This window comes from Nanorana parkeri, unplaced genomic scaffold (assembly GCF_000935625.1).
Source record: "Nanorana parkeri isolate BGI_ZX_2015 unplaced genomic scaffold, ASM93562v1 scaffold247, whole genome shotgun sequence".
NCBI classification, from domain to species: domain Eukaryota; kingdom Metazoa; phylum Chordata; class Amphibia; order Anura; family Dicroglossidae; genus Nanorana; species Nanorana parkeri.
Window position 1 is genome coordinate 549739 of NW_017306515.1, and position 20251 is coordinate 569989.

Sequence of the window (20251 nt, forward strand, 5' to 3'; positions counted from 1 at the left end):
TATATATAAAATGTATTTTATATTTATTTTATATTTATTCATTCAGAGAAGTAATAATAATGACATGTTAAGGTACATTATGTTATCAAATGGCATAGAATTCAATTTGGAATTATAGTTAGTCATAAATACAGAATTGCAGGCGATGGTCTCATTTTTCTTTGTTTTAGAGTGCATTATATTAAAAAGGCAGTTGCCATCCACTTTAATAGGAACAAGCAAGAAAAACACAGATGTTCATTTAGCAGACGTACTTGCGCTTGTGGTACGAGAGTATCATGAGTCAAGACATTCCCGAGCCAAATGACCAATTTACTGCAACAAAGTGCATTCTAATAACGCCGTAATTAAAGTTCTATTTGTACTGCTGCTCAAACAAGTCATTAGATTTGTATTTGCTAATTGCACTAATTAGAGTAAAAATGTATTTTTAGCACTTTTCAATGGAGACTTTCTACCAATTAACATTGATTGACTAATGGATAACGAGGAAGAGACAGAAACAATGTGAGCCGCTGATGATGACAAAAAACACTTCAAAACGTATTAATAATTTTTAAAAGATAACACCACAATGGGCATATTCCCATAACTTGTTGACACTTTGCCAAGGATGGTAACACCAAGCTTGCATACTGGGACCCATGTATGCAGCAGTTCCAAATGGGAAAATTTTACATTACCCCTTGATCAACAGTGTTGGTCACTGAAAACCCATTGTGATAACTGTGTCATCCATAAATGCAAACTAACATGAGAGAAGCATAGAGTCTGCCGTTGCTGACTGTACGATCAGCCTGGAAGCTTTGCCATCTGCTGGTCATTACCCAGCACTGCAGTTCAGGTCTCTGCTGTTCACACCTGCCCTCCTTAACCACCTATAAAAGAACATCTGCCTAGTGCCCTATCAACAGGTTTAGCAGTTTGCTCATGCTCTGGCTTGGGATCTCTTTGTCCATCCTGAGCTACTGGCAGTCTGTGCTCTGGAACCTGAACTCTGTTTGTCTTTGCCTAAGCTGGTCATCTGATTCTGCTCCTGTCTACTTTTTCTGTGATCGACTGTCTGAGGAATTACACCACTCTAGCATCTGTCCTGCCTATTATCAGCTGTTGCCACTGGTATCATAGTGGGTTTCCCAAACACCACGATACTGACTTTTCATCTGAAAATGCAAGTTGTCTGGCTGCAATACTAACCCTCTTGCTTTAATGCTTTCAGCCACTGCTGTCATGCTGCTCCAATGTCTTCAAAATTCTGACACTGACCGGGAACAAGTATGCAGATCAGGGGTTCGAACTTTACTGTTATTTTTTTAATACTTGTTTTAAGTCAGTAACTCAGAAAGTATTGAAGCTAATGGATCAGCTTGACAACCAATCAAATGGTAGAAGGAAAACAACAATGGTACCCACTGTATCTCTCTCAGTATGGATTTCTCTTCAAGGAAATCTATCGCAAAATGTTCTCATTTACAGATTGTATAGTATTTCTTGGGGCAGTTATCTTATTTAGATATTGTTTAAATTGTATCACTTCCCTGGAATTGGTGTATGTAGACTGGGAGTCTGAGAATATAGCTGTCATCTGATGTTCCTCCTTATGTGTGAATTTTACTTACACACAGCTATTAAGGTTGCAGTACATGTATTCATGTGCTTTTTAAAAATAAATTGCTATAAGCTGCATTTTTTCTTGTCCTCTTTCACTACAGTGGATACAGATCACCTCTTGCATCGGCCACACCAGCCCTTAGAGGACTCAGGTGAGATCCATGTCTACTACACTGAGTTAAGATCAGAGGGAATGCAAATACAGTAAGACTACATACCACACCAATCCATCCTGTATTGCTTGTTTCAACATATTGTCGATCCTAGGGAGAAGATAGAAATGAGTGAGAAGATGTTAAAAATGGTATCCAAACAAGACAAACACAGTATAAGGAAGAGTGCAACAACCTGAGTAGATACTTATTGGGTATAGCATAACAGTTGTTCAATGGATAAATGCTGCCCAGTCTGCTGTGACTGGCTGGGTCACAGCAGACTGACTATATGTATAACTTACGGTTAAGCTGTCACAGGGGAGCAAACAGTGTCTCTGAAGCAGCTGGAGTTGCCAATGACTTATTTAGTGCCACTGAGTTCACTCAGGACCAGTAGCATTTGGTGACAATATATTTGGTACCAATTAGGCTGACCCAGTATTTCCAGTGTTAGGATAAGGTTTACTGTATGTGTTAAAAGTCATGTTTTTCGGTTTAAGGACGTAAGGGGTTAAGTGTTAAATTTCAGGGTAAAGTTTAATTGTTAGCTGTTAATTTAGGAGTTAGGGTAAGAGTTTTGTGTTGTTAGGGGCTTCATTATAGGGCCTACATTAAGTTTTATGGCTTGGGTAGGGGGTTAAATGTTAATGGGAGCCTAAGGGTTAGGCTAAGGGCCAGGCCAAATAGTGTGTGTGTTTAAATGTCCAGTGCTAAAGACTCCTCAGCACACCCTAGCAGCACAGGGTTCTTGGTACTGAAACACAATGTACCAACCTAATAGTAGTAAACTGCCTTTGGTATGGTATAGTAGGTACCACCAATTGCCTGCTCATAGCCTCAGTTACTGTACTTTCTAGAACACCCTGAAAGCTATGAAACCTGCAAAGCTGACTACAGCTACTGGTCAGTGAGGCCACCTACGGACCCAGGGAGGAGGAGGGGCCACTTCCCTGATTTCCTATTTGGCTCTAAAAGGTAGCTAAAATACATGCATTGTCTGGTGGTACCTGCTATACCATCCCTGAAACAGGTTACTGCACTTTGAATGGCTACAACTTTGCTTTTTTCTTAAGCCAATTTTATTTAGTAAATATACAATTAATATTTTAACACATGTATAAATCCAAAATCCACTTTTATATTCATCCATTTTGAATTATTTAAGCAACATAAGGATCACCTTACAAGTCACTGCATTAAGGTCTCTGCAAAACACTGTGTAATAATGTGTACTGGAGTTGCACAAATACCAGGAAATTATTATTCTCAAGGTACAAGACATTTTGTTTTGTTATTGAATTTAACATATAGGCATGGTACTTTGGCCCCTGTAGTTTGTGAATATTACTGATTACATAAGTTTAGGCTGTTGGTATCAGTTACCTTTGGACATATCCATGTGTATGAGCTGTGGTCACAAATTGAGATAACGGAGACATTCTGAACTCTAGTCAACCATTGTACACTGACTCTCTCATCCAGGATCCATGTCACCCAGCTGAAGACGTAATCTCCACTGTAAAAAGAATGTTCATTATTAGGAATAATCAATGGAACATGCAGGACTTTTATAGTTACTTAAAACATGTGACACTGCATGCTAAAAGCCAATGCAACCAGTCAATTTCCAATTTTTAGGACAATACTGAACTACTAGAAACTGACCCCTGAAGTATTATCTTCTAACACAGGGATGTTATTCTGGCAATGTCCTGTTACATTTCATCACAGAGGATCCTAGATTAGAAGTGAGGTTCACACACTGTTAAAGTTAGCATAGACTTTTAGTAGCTGATCTTTCTCTAGGTATCTCAGCATGGGGAGCCTTGTACTGAAATGACACATTACCAAGGTTCCAGCACCCCAACTTTACATAAGTGTTGTAAAACACAATGGCCATTGCTGTAACTACAAAGGTCTCAAGGGGCACGCATGCCCCTGGGCCCACCAGAGTGTATTGGGCCCAAACTGCAGCACGCTCAGCCTTTAGGGTGAGGAATCAACAATTTTATTTTTGCGTGAGGCTTACCTGCTAAAAGAGATGATTATTGGAGACCTTTTCTGGGGGAGTAATGTCCCAATGGCCCTCCTATTCAGATAGGGAAATGTGATGCTTCAAGAAACACCTTGAAACCCTCACAATGCACTACTGATATCACTCACTCCAGCACCCCGAATTACAAGGTATGTTGCTGGCATTAGCATACATTTGCATGCAGCGCCAAAGTTTATTGCCCCCCTCTGTACAGCATTAGGGATGTGCACCAAGCATGTTAAAGAGAATTCCAGTTAGTAGAGTTACACAATATCATATTAGGTACACACACCATTAAATTTTACTTCTGACTGTATGCTACAACAGATCCTGCACAATGGAGATGCAGGGTGGGATGGAGCAGAGCAGAACATAGCAATTGTCAATGTCCGACTTACTAGATGTCAAATTAAAAAGACGTTGCAAAATTGGGATCTAAAGTTAACCCTCTAGATCTCAAGGTAAAAAGGGAACAGAATTTACAATAATTAGCTCATCCGATGCCGAGAAATAACATTGGCAAAAAAAACCCCAATAAGCAGCTATTAGGGGTCTATGCACATAACCAATAGTTATCACGGACATATCAATGTATATACTGCTAAAGCCAGAGAGTTAGGGCACACCAGATATCAACCACAAGCCAGGGACAAAGCACAGGTTTCCTCTAGTGCCTCTACTGGCAGAGAAAAAGAGAAGGCCTTGAACTAAAATAAGTGAAATTTGGGGGCAAATGGGTAGTGACATCTAGATGATTTTTGGTGCCATATTTGATATTGTAGATATTGTTGGGCCTATTTGTTAGCACATTATGTTGTTTTTGCTGGTAAATAATTTTATTAGGGAAACACTCTATTAACAGTCATTCAGGGTCTCAAGTGTCAATGTGTTCTTACTAAGAAAAGGAATTACTCCTCCTTCAATTAACATAAATTTTAATCTAAATAATAGCGATAGAGAAATAAGTCCAGAAAGATCATATTGTGATTTCGAGAAATGTACATGCTAGGAGATGCAATTGTTGTGACACACTACAGGAAGTGTTGATCTAGCCCCATTTACAGACCATATTCCCTTTAGAATGGTGAAAACAAAATAATATCAATTTTTTTATTCAACAAAGGTTGGAAAATTAAAGCAAATGTGTCCTTGTTTAGGACAAGATTCATGTAAATATATTTCCTTTGCTCTGGATTATATAAGTAAATGACAGTGTTTGTTTTCATTTATGAAACCTATAAGAGTATTTTAATAATTACCTGGAAGCTATGAGTGAAGGGACTGGAACTTCGGCTTTGGGATATCTTGAATCATCAATTTTCACAATGTACAGTTTCACTGTTGGATTGTTTGCTCCTGCCTTCAAAAGAGGTTAAAAAAAATCTAAATCTGGTGGTAGGATGAACAGGACACAGGACTGGGACCTGATATGCATTTTTTGTTTTTTTTATTCCCTATGGACCCTGTGTGTGTTGTAAAGTAGCCACTGCTCCAAGCTCACTCCCGTGATGGAATACAATCTCATGTTTAGTTTAGTAATTTGTATTAAAATGTTAACCTATCACGGCTATTACAGTGCACACACAGGGAACATGGGGAACAAAAGTAGCCACCCCCCAGGAAGGAAGGACAGTGTCAGCATGAATTCAGAAATGATTTGAGGATCTACAGCCGAGTGATGCACAAATAAGATACATTTTTGTTAATAGTGAAGGTTCTTGAATGCAGTTTTAATATCTAACTTCTGAGTTTAGTGTTATTTTACAACTAGCTATGTATCGTTGTGCAGCATAACTCAGTAACTAGAAAAGGTCAAGAGGCATGAAAAATTAGTAGATTATGAGCCTGAAAGATAAATTAGTCTCCATTTCACATGTGTACCTGTCTATTCTTACCTGTTGTGTGGTAAAATCATACAGAGCTCAATAGCTCAATTTGAAATTCAGTGCTAAACTAGTGCTATCTACCTACTTACCTACTCTGCGCAAATGGGATATTTGGACCCAAGCGGACAATAACAAGACAAACAGCTTCTTCTGTGTTGTTTCTTTAGACAACACATAATGCTTTGTGAATCCTATGTCATGGATGCACCCTGTACGAATTTTGTGTTTGCTAAATATACAGTTATACACATATTCGAAAGATTCCACAAAGCCTAAAGGGAAGTACGAAAAATATATAACACATTGAGACACAATACTGATGTTCATTTTGCATGTCTGGCTGCCCCCACTAAGTAAATTCCTGTAGTTGTCAGGATTTTTATTGTCTAAATGTCCTTAATGTGAATCTGTAAGATTTGTGACTGAGCTCATGGCAGTCTTCATCACATCATGTGGCAATCAGATGGCAAGGTTGCACAACAGAAGAGGAGACTGAAGTTCTGGCCATAATCTGGTCACATTATGTAGACGATTAAAGTGTTACAGTTAGGTTTTTATCACTGTCTGAGTGATATCACTGTCATTGCCATTTGAGGGAAAGTCTCGAACAGGGACACATCAGTAAACAGGTGACTTGGGTTTTAATCTTCCACTAATTCCCCTTTTATTGCTGTCCGTGTCCCTGTTGCAGATTTCCTCTAACCAGATGTCATGGTGGGAACATGAAGAAGTGAGAACACCAGATCAGAAAGTGAGGTGAAGTCTCCCCAACAGAGCCACGGACAGTAGTATGAACTAACAGAGGATCTACTTTTTCCCCAATCTATCCAAAACAGAAACATGTTTTGTCTGAGATAGACTTTAAAGGAGAACTTCAGTTTGAGCAAAAACATTTCAGTAGTCTCTGATGAGATCTGTTGTGATTTCAAAATGTAACGTAGGATCAGTTATGTAAGTTTCAATTGATGTTTAATGGCTGACCTGACATTGCCACATGGAATATGACGACAAGATTTATTTATATTCATTACCTTTGGATAGGGTATTTTCATTGTCTGGGGATACTGCTTCTCACCATAGAAGGAATATTCGATAACAGGTACCTCTTTATCATTAAACTGGACATAGGCAATAAAGGTATTCCCGGGAGACCACCAGAGAGCATACTTTGATCCCAGCACTAACTCTATAATGAAACATAAAAAATAAAATAATAACATCATAAACACAGTATTATCTTGTCTATTGTGCTAAGAGTCTGGGTGCTGCTAAAAAGTGGTTGAGTAGTCCGAAAGGTGTTGTAACATTGTTATTGTTTTGTATTGTTTTGTATTGTTATGTATTATCTTCAATAAATTTGATGTTGCCCGATGAAAAGTGCTGGACCTTCTACTTATCTGTTTACATGTATGTCTGTTCACCTGCAGGAAGAGGAGTGAATGGCAGGTGAGTGTGGTTTGCATGGATTTTGGATCATTTTTTTCCCTACCATGTAAATCAGAGGGTAATCCTAAATTATAAGTAGGTACATGTATAAGAGCTATAATGTGACCAGTTTGGCAGTTTATCACTAGTAAGGATGCTGGACAGGGGGCTCCATAAGGAGCTACATTAAACCTTTACTGTTACATTCAGACTTCTTGGGGCACATCTGAACAAAAAATGTATTCTCAGTCCCGAGAGTCCAGTGCTGGTAGTTTTCAGACTGCAGTTCCCAGCATCAAAGACTAGTATGAATACTGTAGCTTCCCATTGCCTAACTAACACCTAAAATACCATCTATACTAAAGAACACTTAACCCGCCGCACCCAACCTGAACACTTAAGACCCTATATATCTACAAAAAAAAAACTTACCCTTGACACTTACCTCCCCCCACTACTAAACTTTTGAGGACAAACTCCAGTAAAGGTTATTTTTCTAAATTTTTGATAGGATGGGAAGAAATTTCTGTTTTAGACCCTATTGGGGAGATTATCCCTCACTTCCTGTTTCTGTGGCATTACTAAAAAAAATGGGAGTGTTGACATGAAGGCACAGAAAGCCTTACTCATTGGACAAATTATTTGTCAATTTACTTCCGGGGATGGCACTAAAACCTGACAGAGGTGTTAACCCCTTTCTGCTCTACACAAAACAAAATTAAAAGTTTTGGCTGGAGCTGAGCTTTAACAACACCATTAAAAACTTAATCGCCAAAACCTAACACTTCACCTAATCTCCAAAGTGAGTAAACATGTAATCTACTCTTCCAACACTTAACCCCTTAGAAATGATCCTTAACCAATAAAGTAATTCCCTAGAAGTGATCCTTAACCTATAAAGTAATTCCCTAGAAGCGATCCCTAACCTATAAAGTAATTCCGTAGAAGTGATCCTTAACCTATAAAGTAATTCCCTAGAAGCGATCCCTAACCTATAAAGTAATTCCCTAGAAGCGATCCCTGACCTATAAAGTAATCCACTAGAAGCGGCGATCCCTAACCTATCAAGTGATTCCCTAGAAGCAATCCCTAACCTATCAAGTGATTCCCTAGAAGCGATCCCTAACTTATAAAGTAATTCCCTGGTAGCAATCCCTAACCTATAAAGTAATCCCCTAGAAGTGATCCTTAACCAATAAAGTAATTCCCTAGAAGCGATCCCTAACCTATAAAGTAATCCCCTAGAAGCGATCCCTAACCTATAAAGTAATTCCCTAGAAGCGATCCCTAACCTATAAAGTAATTCCCTACAATCGATCCCTAACCTATAAAGTCATCCCCTAGAAGCGATCCCTAACTCATAAAGTAATCCCTAATTAATTAACCCCCTGCTGTTCATACCTCAATCTGTGCACTGGGAGTCTCTATAAAGTTCCTGTGTAAGGCCTTATTTTCTGGGATGAGGAGAATACACGCACTCCTACCCTATTCTACAGTGAAGTGTCCTATGACTGCACAACCTATTGCCAGAACTGAGCGTTGCCATTTGGCATGTGTGTGTGTGTGTGTGGGGGGGTCTATTTATATGCCAATAAGGACTTTCAGATACTTATTATTGGCAGATGTACTTCAGTAGACTGCTGCAACTCTCTGGCATTGAACTGGTACCTGTACACTGACAGCAGTGTTTGATTTGGACCTTATTTAACCTAAAATGACACCTCACAAACAAATCATCACAATGAGGAGCGATATTACAACTGGAGACATGAAGTAATCCACTAGAAGCGGCGATCCCTAACCTATCAAGTGATTCCCTAGAAGCAATCCCTAACCTATCAAGTGATTCCCTAGAAGCGATCCCTAACTTATAAAGTAATTCCCTGGTAGCAATCCCTAACCTATAAAGTAATCCCCTAGAAGTGATCCTTAACCAATAAAGTAATTCCCTAGAAGCGATCCCTAACCTATAAAGTAATCCCCTAGAAGCGATCCCTAACCTATAAAGTAATTCCCTAGAAGCGATCCCTAACCTATAAAGTAATTCCCTACAATCGATCCCTAACCTATAAAGTCATCCCCTAGAAGCGATCCCTAACTCATAAAGTAATCCCTAATTAATTAACCCCCTGCTGTTCATACCTCAATCTGTGCACTGGGAGTCTCTATAAAGTTCCTGTGTAAGGCCTTATTTTCTGGGATGAGGAGAATACACGCACTCCTACCCTATTCTACAGTGAAGTGTCCTATGACTGCACAACCTATTGCCAGAACTGAGCGTTGCCATTTGGCATGTGTGTGTGTGTGTGTGGGGGGGTCTATTTATATGCCAATAAGGACTTTCAGATACTTATTATTGGCAGATGTACTTCAGTAGACTGCTGCAACTCTCTGGCATTGAACTGGTACCTGTACACTGACAGCAGTGTTTGATTTGGACCTTATTTAACCTAAAATGACACCTCACAAACAAATCATCACAATGAGGAGCGATATTACAACTGGAGACATGATGATTATTACTAAGGTTATTAATTTACTGATTCAACCTGTACCTGAAAACCAGCAAGTTGCTGCGCTAGGAGTAATAATAAACTCAGTGATAAAATACCAGCCGCAACAATATGTGGTGATAACCCGTGTATAATATATTGCTAGTATGTTGCGCTAGGTCCTAATTACCCAATTGCTATCATTGGAGGAGATGGACTGTGGATTTATAATTTCATTTATATAATCTGTAGTGAGATTGATAATTAGGACCTAGCACAACATACTAGCAATATATCAAAAAAGTACCTACCTTCATAGGCCCAATCTGGAATACCATTCAGAATTTCATTCTCTTTGCCATCACTGGTTAACATAACTGATGCTTGTTCGGGTTCATGCCGTAAATATATGTTATTTTCCCAAACGTACACCTAGGGTAAATAAGATCTAAATCAAACATTTAGGTGCTATTATTATTGTTGTTATTATTGTAAATGACCACATCACATAGCTACTGATTCATACACATTATCATATTAACTTTCACTCTTGTTAAAGTGTTGCATGCAATAGCTTATGCTTTGCGTCTAACAGACACTGTCTGTTATATTGTCCAAACCCTGATGAGGGGAGATATTTGACCCCTGAAACACATTGGATGTGCTTGTGTTACCTGTTGACTTTTGATATTAATAAAGCACTATTAGACAGGTTCATTTGGCTCTCTTCTTGGGTTTACCATTTAAAAGCTGGCACTGTAGAATTTCTCTCGCTATATCATGCTGATTGTCAATACACCTTAAACCAAACATTAGCCTTTGCATTTGATCATGACTACTGAGTTTGTTTTTCTGGTTCATGTCCACAGAAACAGAAATACGGGTTGGCAAAAAAAAAAAAAAAATTAAGCTAAATTATTCAAACAACAGAACTAGACAATTTATTGGAAAGAGAGCTGCTACCACATGGGTGAACCTAACACACCTCCTCCCAAGCACCAGGAACAGATTTCAGCTGTGCCCATCTGTAATATAACTCAAATAATTAGGAAACAATTTGTTAGAGTGTGGTGCGGATGCCAGGAATCCTTTAGTCAAACAATGGGGAGGCAAACAGCAAAGAGTTACAGAGAGTTGACGCGTTTCACACTAGTCTTTTGTCTTATGAGTGAACACTAAGGTGTGAAACATGTCAAGGCTCCCTGTAGCTCTTTGTTGTTTGTCTAGCCATGGTTTAAGTGAAAGTTTACTGGTATCCGCACTCGTCTTCTATTTATTGTAGTTAGATAATCTAATAGTTTACCACAGCTGGAGAACCTGCAAAGCAAGGAACTCAGGAAGGAAAAATGATTTTCAATGTCCCGCTAAGAGGTGAAGACTTACCAACTTATGTCCAACTGGAGACCAGGATATATACTGAATTTTTGAAGGGAGTTCATTATTTACCACAAATTCTCTGGAGAAAAAAAAATGTGTTACTAGCGGATACATCTAAAATAACTGAATGAAATTAATAAATAACTGTAATAAAAAATAAGTACTAACCCTTTTTCAAGATCATAAATGTGGTATGAGGCCCTGTAAGAATATCTCCATTGCTGCAAAAAGATCATTAACAGTTATAGTCAGATACATAGTTACATAGTCTATCATATTATATGTGTGACTGAAATTGTTATATCATATTATTTAAACTGTAATCTAAGCAATACATATTAAAGTGGTAGTGACATTCAGAATACAGTATGTAATGTGATCTTCTAGTTTTTTTTGTCTGGTACAGGAAATGAAGGAAGGAAGGAAGTGAAAGAAATTACCTGGCGGGGTTTGAACCCTACCCTACTCTATCCAAAATTGTAAAGTTTTGGTTCTGAATACCCTTTAAAATATAGAGATAAATTACCGTATATAGTAAGCAGGAAGCTTAAAGTGTAAGTTTAGCTATTGTTTAAGTTTTAAAACGGGTGTAGAAGGATTATATACCAATTCAAGTATATATTGCTATATGTTTCCCAGATAGATATATAGATAGATAGATAGATAGATAGATAGATAGATAGATAGATAGATAGATAAACCTTTGTAATTGTCCCATTGGCCAATGCCTACAGAACAAAAAGTGATGGGAAATTAAAAATGTAACAAGAACAAGAATTCTCTAATGGTAGAGGTTTCCTCTGAATTCCCGTTTCATCTCCAAGATAGGAAGTGAAGAGAAATCTCTCCAATTGGACACAAACAGGAAAAAATAAGTCGCATGGGGTTTTAACCTTTTCCTACTTCCCTATTCTATCCAAAACTAAAAAGAAAAAGTATTGACTTTACATACACTTTAAATGTAAATGCATTACATTAAGTAAATGGTATTATAGTGTAATTCCTTCCCAGTTACATAGTTAGGTTGAAAAAAGACACAAGTACATTGCGTACAACCTACAGAGAAAAAAAAGAATAGAAAAACGTCCATAAACAGAATCCTATGCCCAGAGGTATCCGCTGATTCAGGGGAAGGGAAAAATAAAATTGAAAGCATGGTTCAATTTGCTCCAACAGGGGAAAAACTTATTTCATGATCCCATAAGGCAATCGGATATTCCCTGGATCACAATCGCTGTTTTCTTTACTTATATAATGTTAATATCTAGTTATATTTTGTGCATTTAGGAATGGATCCAGAATTTTTAAAACAATAACTGAGCTAGTTAGAACTAGTTTCTGTGGAAGCCTATTCCACATTTTTGCAGTTCTTACTGTGAGGAAGCTTTCTAAATGCAAAGGTTAAACCTATTTTCCTCCAGACGCAAAGAGTTCCCCTTCAGTGACCTTAAAGTGGAAAATTTTGCACCAAGAAAACTATATGTATTTATCATATTCCCACTTAATGTGCCTCTCTGCAGCAGTCCAACACTCCTTCATCAAGTCACAGCAAGAGCTCTCCAATTAGTAGGGAGCATGTGTTTTGCTGATTGCAGAACTGTAGCTGTGACTTTTTTGGAGGGGCATACTAGACCTCTGCAGAGAAACTGTTGCTACTTCACAAACTAGCAATGGTTCTCTCTGCAGCATGCTGCCAGGGTAGAGAAGTAGGGACTGGCACTGAGGAGGAATAATACTATCAACAACAGTAACAGTAAAGCTTTCTGTTCACTATTCAATCTATTTCTATAGTTTTTTAGGCTTATTTGGGATTTTGACTTGAATATATGTAACAGCATGAAACTGCTTTAGAAAAGAAACCTTGGAGATGTCAGCTGCTTCCACCCAGAATTGCTCCTAACAGAGAATACATTGTGTGAGGTGATCTTATTTTTCTCATAAAACTTACTTTAAGACTTTTCTAAAACTTGGTGCACTGATGTCATTCATACGAGTTCTAATATTGGTAGACATTTTTCCTTAAACATTTTTATTGCTTTTTCCCTGCCATACCAACTGTTACATCATTCTAGTTTCTACACCTCCCATTCACTTATCTAGATTTTTTTCTAACTTGGACTTCTCTGTTATACATTGTTAAGAATTTTAATATTAATAACAGTGGGGATTATTATTTAGGTGTTTTTAAACAACACTAAACCATTCATGTCTTTCACAAAAGGGCCTGAAGTCCCCATGTACTACCACAAAGATTACTAAAAGCACACCGTAAGGTTTTGGGTGCTATCTGCCATTTTACAGTAATCTTTTATAAAGCATAAAGGATTTTATGAAATTAGTAAATTCCTATACCCTGAAAGTGGAAACACCTTCAAGGGGAAGATCTGACCTGTTTGATTTGGTGGGCTAGTATTAAAAAAACAAAAGAAAAGGAAACAACTAAATTAATTAGTAAAAAAAGTCACCCCTTTTATTATGTTATATTACATGCCATTTACATACAGTACTGGATGCAATGTCAGATTGGAATGAAAATTACACTGCCTGCCCAAAAAAGAAAAAGTAATGCGCTCTAATACTTCGTTGGACCACCTTTAGCTTTGATTACGGCACACATTCGTCATGGCATCATTTCAATACACTTATGCAATGTCACAACATTTATTTCCATCCAGAGTTGCATTCATTTTTCATGTAGTGATCATGGGAGAGTCAGACCACTGCGTAAGATCTTTCCAGCACATCCCGAAGATTCTCAATGGGGTTAAGGTTTAGTGGACAATCCAAGTGTGAAAATTATATCTCATCCTCCCTGAACCATTCTTTCACAATATGATCCAAGTGAATCCTGGCATTGTCATCTTGGAATATGCCCTTGGCATCAGGTAAAAAAAAAAAAACAATGATGGAAAAACCTGGTCATTCAGTATATTTAGGTAGGCAGCTGACCTCATTTGTGGGCACATAACATTGCTGAACCTAGACCTATTATCCAATGGAAGGCTCTGACCTATTTGCTTAGCACAAACAAGGTGGATACTTTTTTTGGGACAGGCAGTGTATGTTCTCTACATTTAGTGGCTTCTCTACATTCTAAATTGTATTTTTAAAATAATTTTAAATAACTACCGAACCAGTAATCAGATTTAGAATGAAATGCATTGCTAGGAATGCCAAACAGTTTCATTTCTATCATTATCTGGATAAACATCACCCTCTGGTGTATTTTTTAATGAGTACAAATATTAATTCTCAGAGTTGCTTATTTTTACAGCCTAATTACTTACTAGCACCTGGTCATAAATTCACATATGCACAGCCATGTAGAATGTGAAGCCATCTCTATACAACAAGTATAATTACACATTAGTGTAATTCTCTCTTTACCAGAAATATAAACATTAATTAAAACTATAATTAAGCATTACTTTTGCGTAATTGCTCTCGAGGTATGCAAATTTTCTATCGGCAGACAGTTTGTAGTTTGTAGCATTCACTTTATCCTGCAGAGAGAAAGACTGTGTAACTCTTGAGAGCTTGTTTGAGAGAAACAAATACAATATAAAATGAGAATAGTATAATCATATAACAAGTTATACAGTTTAGAAAAATATAATCCTTGTCAAGAATATCCAAGTTCTCTGTAATTTCTATGGCAAGTTTGTATCCACACAATAACAGCTCCCCCACATAGCAAGCCACTCTTGTTTGCCAAGATAAGTGATGCCACTATAGCCATTTCCCATGATAAATCATTTGGCAAAGCAAGTAAAGAGGACGGAGATAGAAAAGGTGCACAGTCAGGGCCGGATTTACTCTCTCTGCTGCCCCAAGGCCAGGTTCCTCAATGCGCCCTCCTACCCGCACCCCCCCCCCCTTCCATGGAGGATGGCAGACCTGCAGGTTGCATACAATGTTGCCGAGATCACTTGTACAATGCAAGCGGCAGCTTCCCCGCTGTACATTTAGCTCTGCTTGCCCAAATCAGGGCTAAATGTAGAAAACAACTACCCATCCGGGCATCGGGAGATAGGAATTCCTTGTGGGAATGAGGCCTTGTGGGAAATCCGGCCCTGTGCACAGTGCAGAGTCTACAGCTCAAAGCATGCAACAAGCTTGCTTTGACATCACATCGATCACTTTCCCATGCTGATGCTGATGTAACATTAGTGGGATATTTGGAAGTGTGCATAAAATCATCTTTAAGGGCCCTTTCTCACCCAGTGCAAATTGCCTTGTCTTGCGTTTGGGTTGCACTGAAAAAAGGTACAGCTAAGCCTCAACGCAGGACAGGATAATTTGCCTTCATGGATGGACTTGGCATGCAAAACTTTTTTCAGTGCACCACAATGAGGCAAGGTACAACTACATTGCACCACTGTGTGCTCATAGAACTTAATTAAATGTCACTGGTATTTCAATAACATTCTAAAAAAAAGAGAAGTGTGCTGCGTCCTGATCAAGCACATGAGCACTATTTCGGCTATATGGACACCAGGAAATGTGCGGAACTAAAGAAGAACTATACTTTTTTTAAATCTAGAATCCTGTAATCTCATCTCACCCCTCCTGAACTGAAGTAGAAGGATATATGCTGTCTGTGCTTTTCTGTCCCAACACCCCCCGCCTCATTCTTCTCATTTCTAGTCCTGGAGTCAAATGGGTAAAAATGAGGGCAAATCTATCCAATGGCGGCATAGACAGCAAAAAAAGAAACACTGAAAGAATTTCTTGTTGAAAGTTTAAAAAAATGTTAGAGTATAAAAAGTTGTGAGTATTTGCAATGTTTTTGATGTACTTACAAATGTTGCATTTGTCAAAATGGCTGAAATCTCACCGGACTCAACATTAAATAAGAAAACATTTCCTTCGTCGTTTCTGTGCAGATATTCATTCTCTACATAAAACATATGAATAAAATAAGCCTCTGGAAATCACAAATCATAACCTTTTTATCAGCCTTTATAATTTGCCTGCAACATAAAAAGCAGTGCCGCAAATCCACTAATAATAAATTATATTTTAGTTATGCTTAAAGCTGAAATTCAGTCTAAACAAATTTTGACTCAACACAAGAGCCATGATTTTTCTTACTTTAAGCGTAAAGCTGGGTGAATGCAGTTTGCACAGTAATACTGACACTAGGGGGGTGATTTACTAACCTAAACACACACACACAGCAAAATGTATTTATCAACCAAAAAGTCTCTAAAAGCATATTTCCACTAATACCATATATGTAAAAATCATGCACATGATGCATATATAATGCTGCTTCACAGTTTAGACAAAAATGGTTAGCTCATGCATTTACATTCCTTGCATTCATCAACGCAAGCAACACAACATAGAGCTAATTTACCCAACATCACCTTGGAATTCCTTCAGGGCTTTGCACAACACACCTGCTGGGTGTGAACACATTACAAAGGTGTTTAGAGTCCACCCATAGATCATGCTGGGAGGGAACACACTGCAGAGGTGTATACACGTTCGTGGTGTGTTTATAAGGTTAGTAAATCAACCCCTAGATGTCGCAGAGGAGCATAGGGATTTTGTAAAGATTGGCTTCTTTTCCTTGCACCAAATTAACAATATTATAAGACAAGTTCTATGTGGTGTTGCACGAGCTGCATTAAAAGTGCAGGTGTAGCATATTCACGATTGGTTAAGCAAAATGGCAACATTTGACACTCGTTTTGATAAAAATTTCAGCAAAGTTGAAACAGATAATTTCTCTGCAAAATCAATTTCCAATCAGGAACAGCAGTGGGGCAGAATTACAGGGCATACTACTTATGCCCTGTGTATTTCAATTACTTTTTTTTGTGCAGGTGTAGCATGTCCAGTGTTCACAATTGGTTTAGCAAAATGGCAACATTTGAAACTCATTTTGAATAAATTTCCGCAAAGCTGAAATAGGTAATTTCACTGCAAAATCAATTTTCAATCATCCACACTCAGAGCCAATCAGCCTCTGTGCAGCTGACAACCCTAGTGGGGATTGAAACCCACGATCCCAGTGTTGCAAGGCAAAAGCATTAATCACCAAGCTACAATGCTGCTATTTAAAGGGACCCTGTTATTGACTTACTAAAAATAAATAATTTGTACACAGTGCAAGGAAATTTTCACTTAGCATGGTGAATGTGGTAAAATTTCACTTTGAATGTGATATCAGCAGCCCCAGCAGACTCGGAGCCATCACTCAAGTGGCACTCTATAGTATTCTCCACCGTTCATTCCTCAAGTGCTACATAAAATATTGTGTAAGGAAGCGAGGGAAGGAATAAAAGTGTTAAACCAGCACAGAGAGTAATTAATTGACTTTTCCTGAAGCAGTCAAATTTTCCAGCTCCTTGAAAGGCAAGGGAATAAGAAAATCAGTTATGGAAAAGAAAAACACGGCAAGTAAGCATTTAAAATACTTGATTTCTTGTGTTATTACCTACAAAGGTTTAAGTTGGTGACGCCGCGTCTCTTACAATATTTATCATAAGGAAATAGAGGCTTTTAGATCACACACATTTTGTGATACTATTCTGATGCTGCCTCGATACTCTTGGACCTTACCACATATGGAAACATTTTTCTGTCTAGTTTGATGCTCTTTATTGAAAGATGTAATTTTTGTTATGTAGAAACTTATCTCACAAAATCTCAGACGTATGGGCGGTATCAGTCCCACCAGACTTACATTGTAAATGATCTAATAAAGGTTTAGTAGAAACAGCCAATATTTATCTTTTGGTGTTAAGAACAGATGTAAATACTCGCTTGGTGCCTCGCCAGGCACATCAGCACATCAGCACACTGCCCCGAAATATATGTATTTAGTTAGAACATTTGTCAAATGTACTTTGAGAAGTGTCATACGAAACTTTTCAAGGGACAAGTGTAAAAGATTTATTAGCAGCTAGTTATTAAAACTGAACATCTGTTAATGTCAGCAATCCGTTAAAATAAATTTGAACGTAATCCAGGTTTCATAACAATTTTCACTTTTGTCATGTTGAAACCAAGATTAGAATTCTTGTTCTTGCCTTTACACTAAACTGTATTTTAAAGGGTAAGTCTACCTAGAACTGGGTGGATACCAGTGAGTTCATCAATCTGTAAATGTTATATATCTCTTGAGCATTGTAGCAGCACGATAACTCCTACATAGCTTCTGGCCTAATTCCACCATTGAGCAAATATTACACGCTCCCATTACTGAATTCTAGGAGGAACTGTGACACCCTCTTGTACAGTGAAAAGGACCATAGAGGGGACCCAAAGCCAGAAAAAAGGCCTGGATATCTTTCGACTATAGTCACTTCTAATTGAGTGAATTGTTCAACTGAATTATGTGTAATTATGTGTAAGCAATCCAATACAATAAGTGTATTGCGAGATATTTATTTAATATATGTAGTATAACCTAACCTATATCGGTTTTGCACACTCCTTTCCTTCTTGGTTTCTTTGCTCCACTCCTTTTAACTTTGTTTGATTATTTTATCCTACCAAAATAAAAAATTTTTTTGTCTTCTCAATATATGCTCTGATTGGTGACATAACCTTGGACCTATAGTAGTTTGTCCCTCAACCACAGTGTGTGCAACCTTTGGGTGTCCAAGATGTGTCTCCTCACTGACTATGTATCTGTAACATGAGCAGCTTCTTTTATCAATATTCTACTTGGTCTCAGTGTATTATGCTCTATGTTATGCATATAAATTCTATGTATTTTCTTATATTAATATATATTTAAAGTTTAAAAAATTGCCCTGCCAGACGAAGCTGTTCTGTGTGGTGGAGCTGTGTAAATCTCAGAGCTGCATGGACAAAATAGGAAATCCTGTGGCAGGTAGAACAGCTCCAATATATGTATTTTTTTCTGTAAATGTATTAATGTATTAAATAACGCATTGTGCTCTATGTTATGTATATCATTTCTATATATTTTCTTATATTGATAAGTATTTAAAGTTTAAAAAAAAATAGGCCTTTTGTTCTGCCAGACAAGGCTGTTTTGTGTGGTGGAGCTGTGTAGATCTCACAGCTGCATGGAAATAAGAAATCCTGTGGCAGGTAGAACAGCTCCAATATATGTATTGTATCTGTAAATGTAATTATTTGCCTGAAATTCAGTTTCAGCAAAAGTACAAAAAAACGCCTAGATAGATAGATAGATAGATAGATATGTAGATATATATTTAGATAGATAGATAGATAGATAGATAGATAGATAGATAGATAGATAGATAGATATTCAAAATCTCTACAAGAGTTATACCTGATATCCACTGATGAACATATTGCTGAGTATAAAAATTTTTGCCAAACACATCATTGAGTGTAATAGCTTGAAGACCATCTGGACGGTTTCTTGTGCTGTTCCCTTTAAAATAAATAGAACCATAAGAATAAGAATAGATTGTTGAGATGTGTCTGGTTCATATATAAACTCACAAATGATCTTCACTTAAGACAGCCATTTGCTAAATGGATAATTAGTACTTTCGGCTCCAGATAAAGTAAACGAAGTGAAGATAGTTATTAGTCAAATAAATTAATTTATAAACAAACAAAATGGCTATACTTGGCAAACGAGTCTACTCAATTGTGCTAATTAATATGAGCAACTTTGCTAATAAACGGAGTTTATTCATTTCAGCAAAAATGAGTGAGCCCATTGAACAGTGGCTATACGAGACCTTGACACAATGCTTGCAAAGAGCGCTCTAAATTAATGTAAAATAAAAAGCAATTAGTCAATTAATCCTTTTCATGCACATATAATACGTCATTCATCCCCAGGCGAGCTGTACATTTGTTTGAACCATGGCGCTGTGAGACCACCCGGTATTCCACTGTCAACTACAACTAACTGTAGACTGTTGCAGACAATAAAGCTACCAATAAAATCTTCTGATTGGGCTTAAAGTGGAACTAAACCCAAAAGATAAAATGTTATGATATAGACTTTTCGGTAGTTTGTAAGTTCCTTCAGCCACAAAACGTCTTTGCCATTCATTCTCCTAGCAATTTTTTTTCTTTTTTTTAACCTTTTAAAAAAATATTTTATCAATTTTCTACATTTCACAACAAATACATGGGACTCCAACAAACACCAATCCAATTATTACACACATCAACAACTACCATAAAAAAAAATTTAAAAAATCATTACCTATGTTTTTATACATAAGTTCATATCATCGAGAAACTTCAAAAAATATCAAATTTACAGCATCAAATATATATATTTAAAATTCCCTTTTA

The 20251-nt window shown here is 37.4% G+C and overlaps 1 protein-coding gene across 1 annotated transcript in view; it reads right to left on the reverse strand.

Moving 5' to 3' along the window:
* Positions 1-20251, reverse strand: part of LOC108787197 (prolyl endopeptidase FAP-like) — a 78819-nt gene that overhangs the window by 36135 nt on the left and 22433 nt on the right. Inside the window, exons 2-11 of the mRNA XM_018556685.1 lie at positions 19263-19367; positions 15784-15878; positions 14410-14484; positions 11150-11202; positions 10988-11060; positions 9916-10036; positions 6719-6873; positions 5061-5161; positions 3150-3282; positions 1830-1874 (exon numbers count right to left, since the gene is read on the reverse strand). Of these exons, the coding sequence (XP_018412187.1) occupies positions 1830-1874; positions 3150-3282; positions 5061-5161; positions 6719-6873; positions 9916-10036; positions 10988-11060; positions 11150-11202; positions 14410-14484; positions 15784-15878; positions 19263-19367 (956 nt within the window). The remainder of the gene's footprint in view (positions 1-1829; positions 1875-3149; positions 3283-5060; positions 5162-6718; positions 6874-9915; positions 10037-10987; positions 11061-11149; positions 11203-14409; positions 14485-15783; positions 15879-19262; positions 19368-20251) is intronic.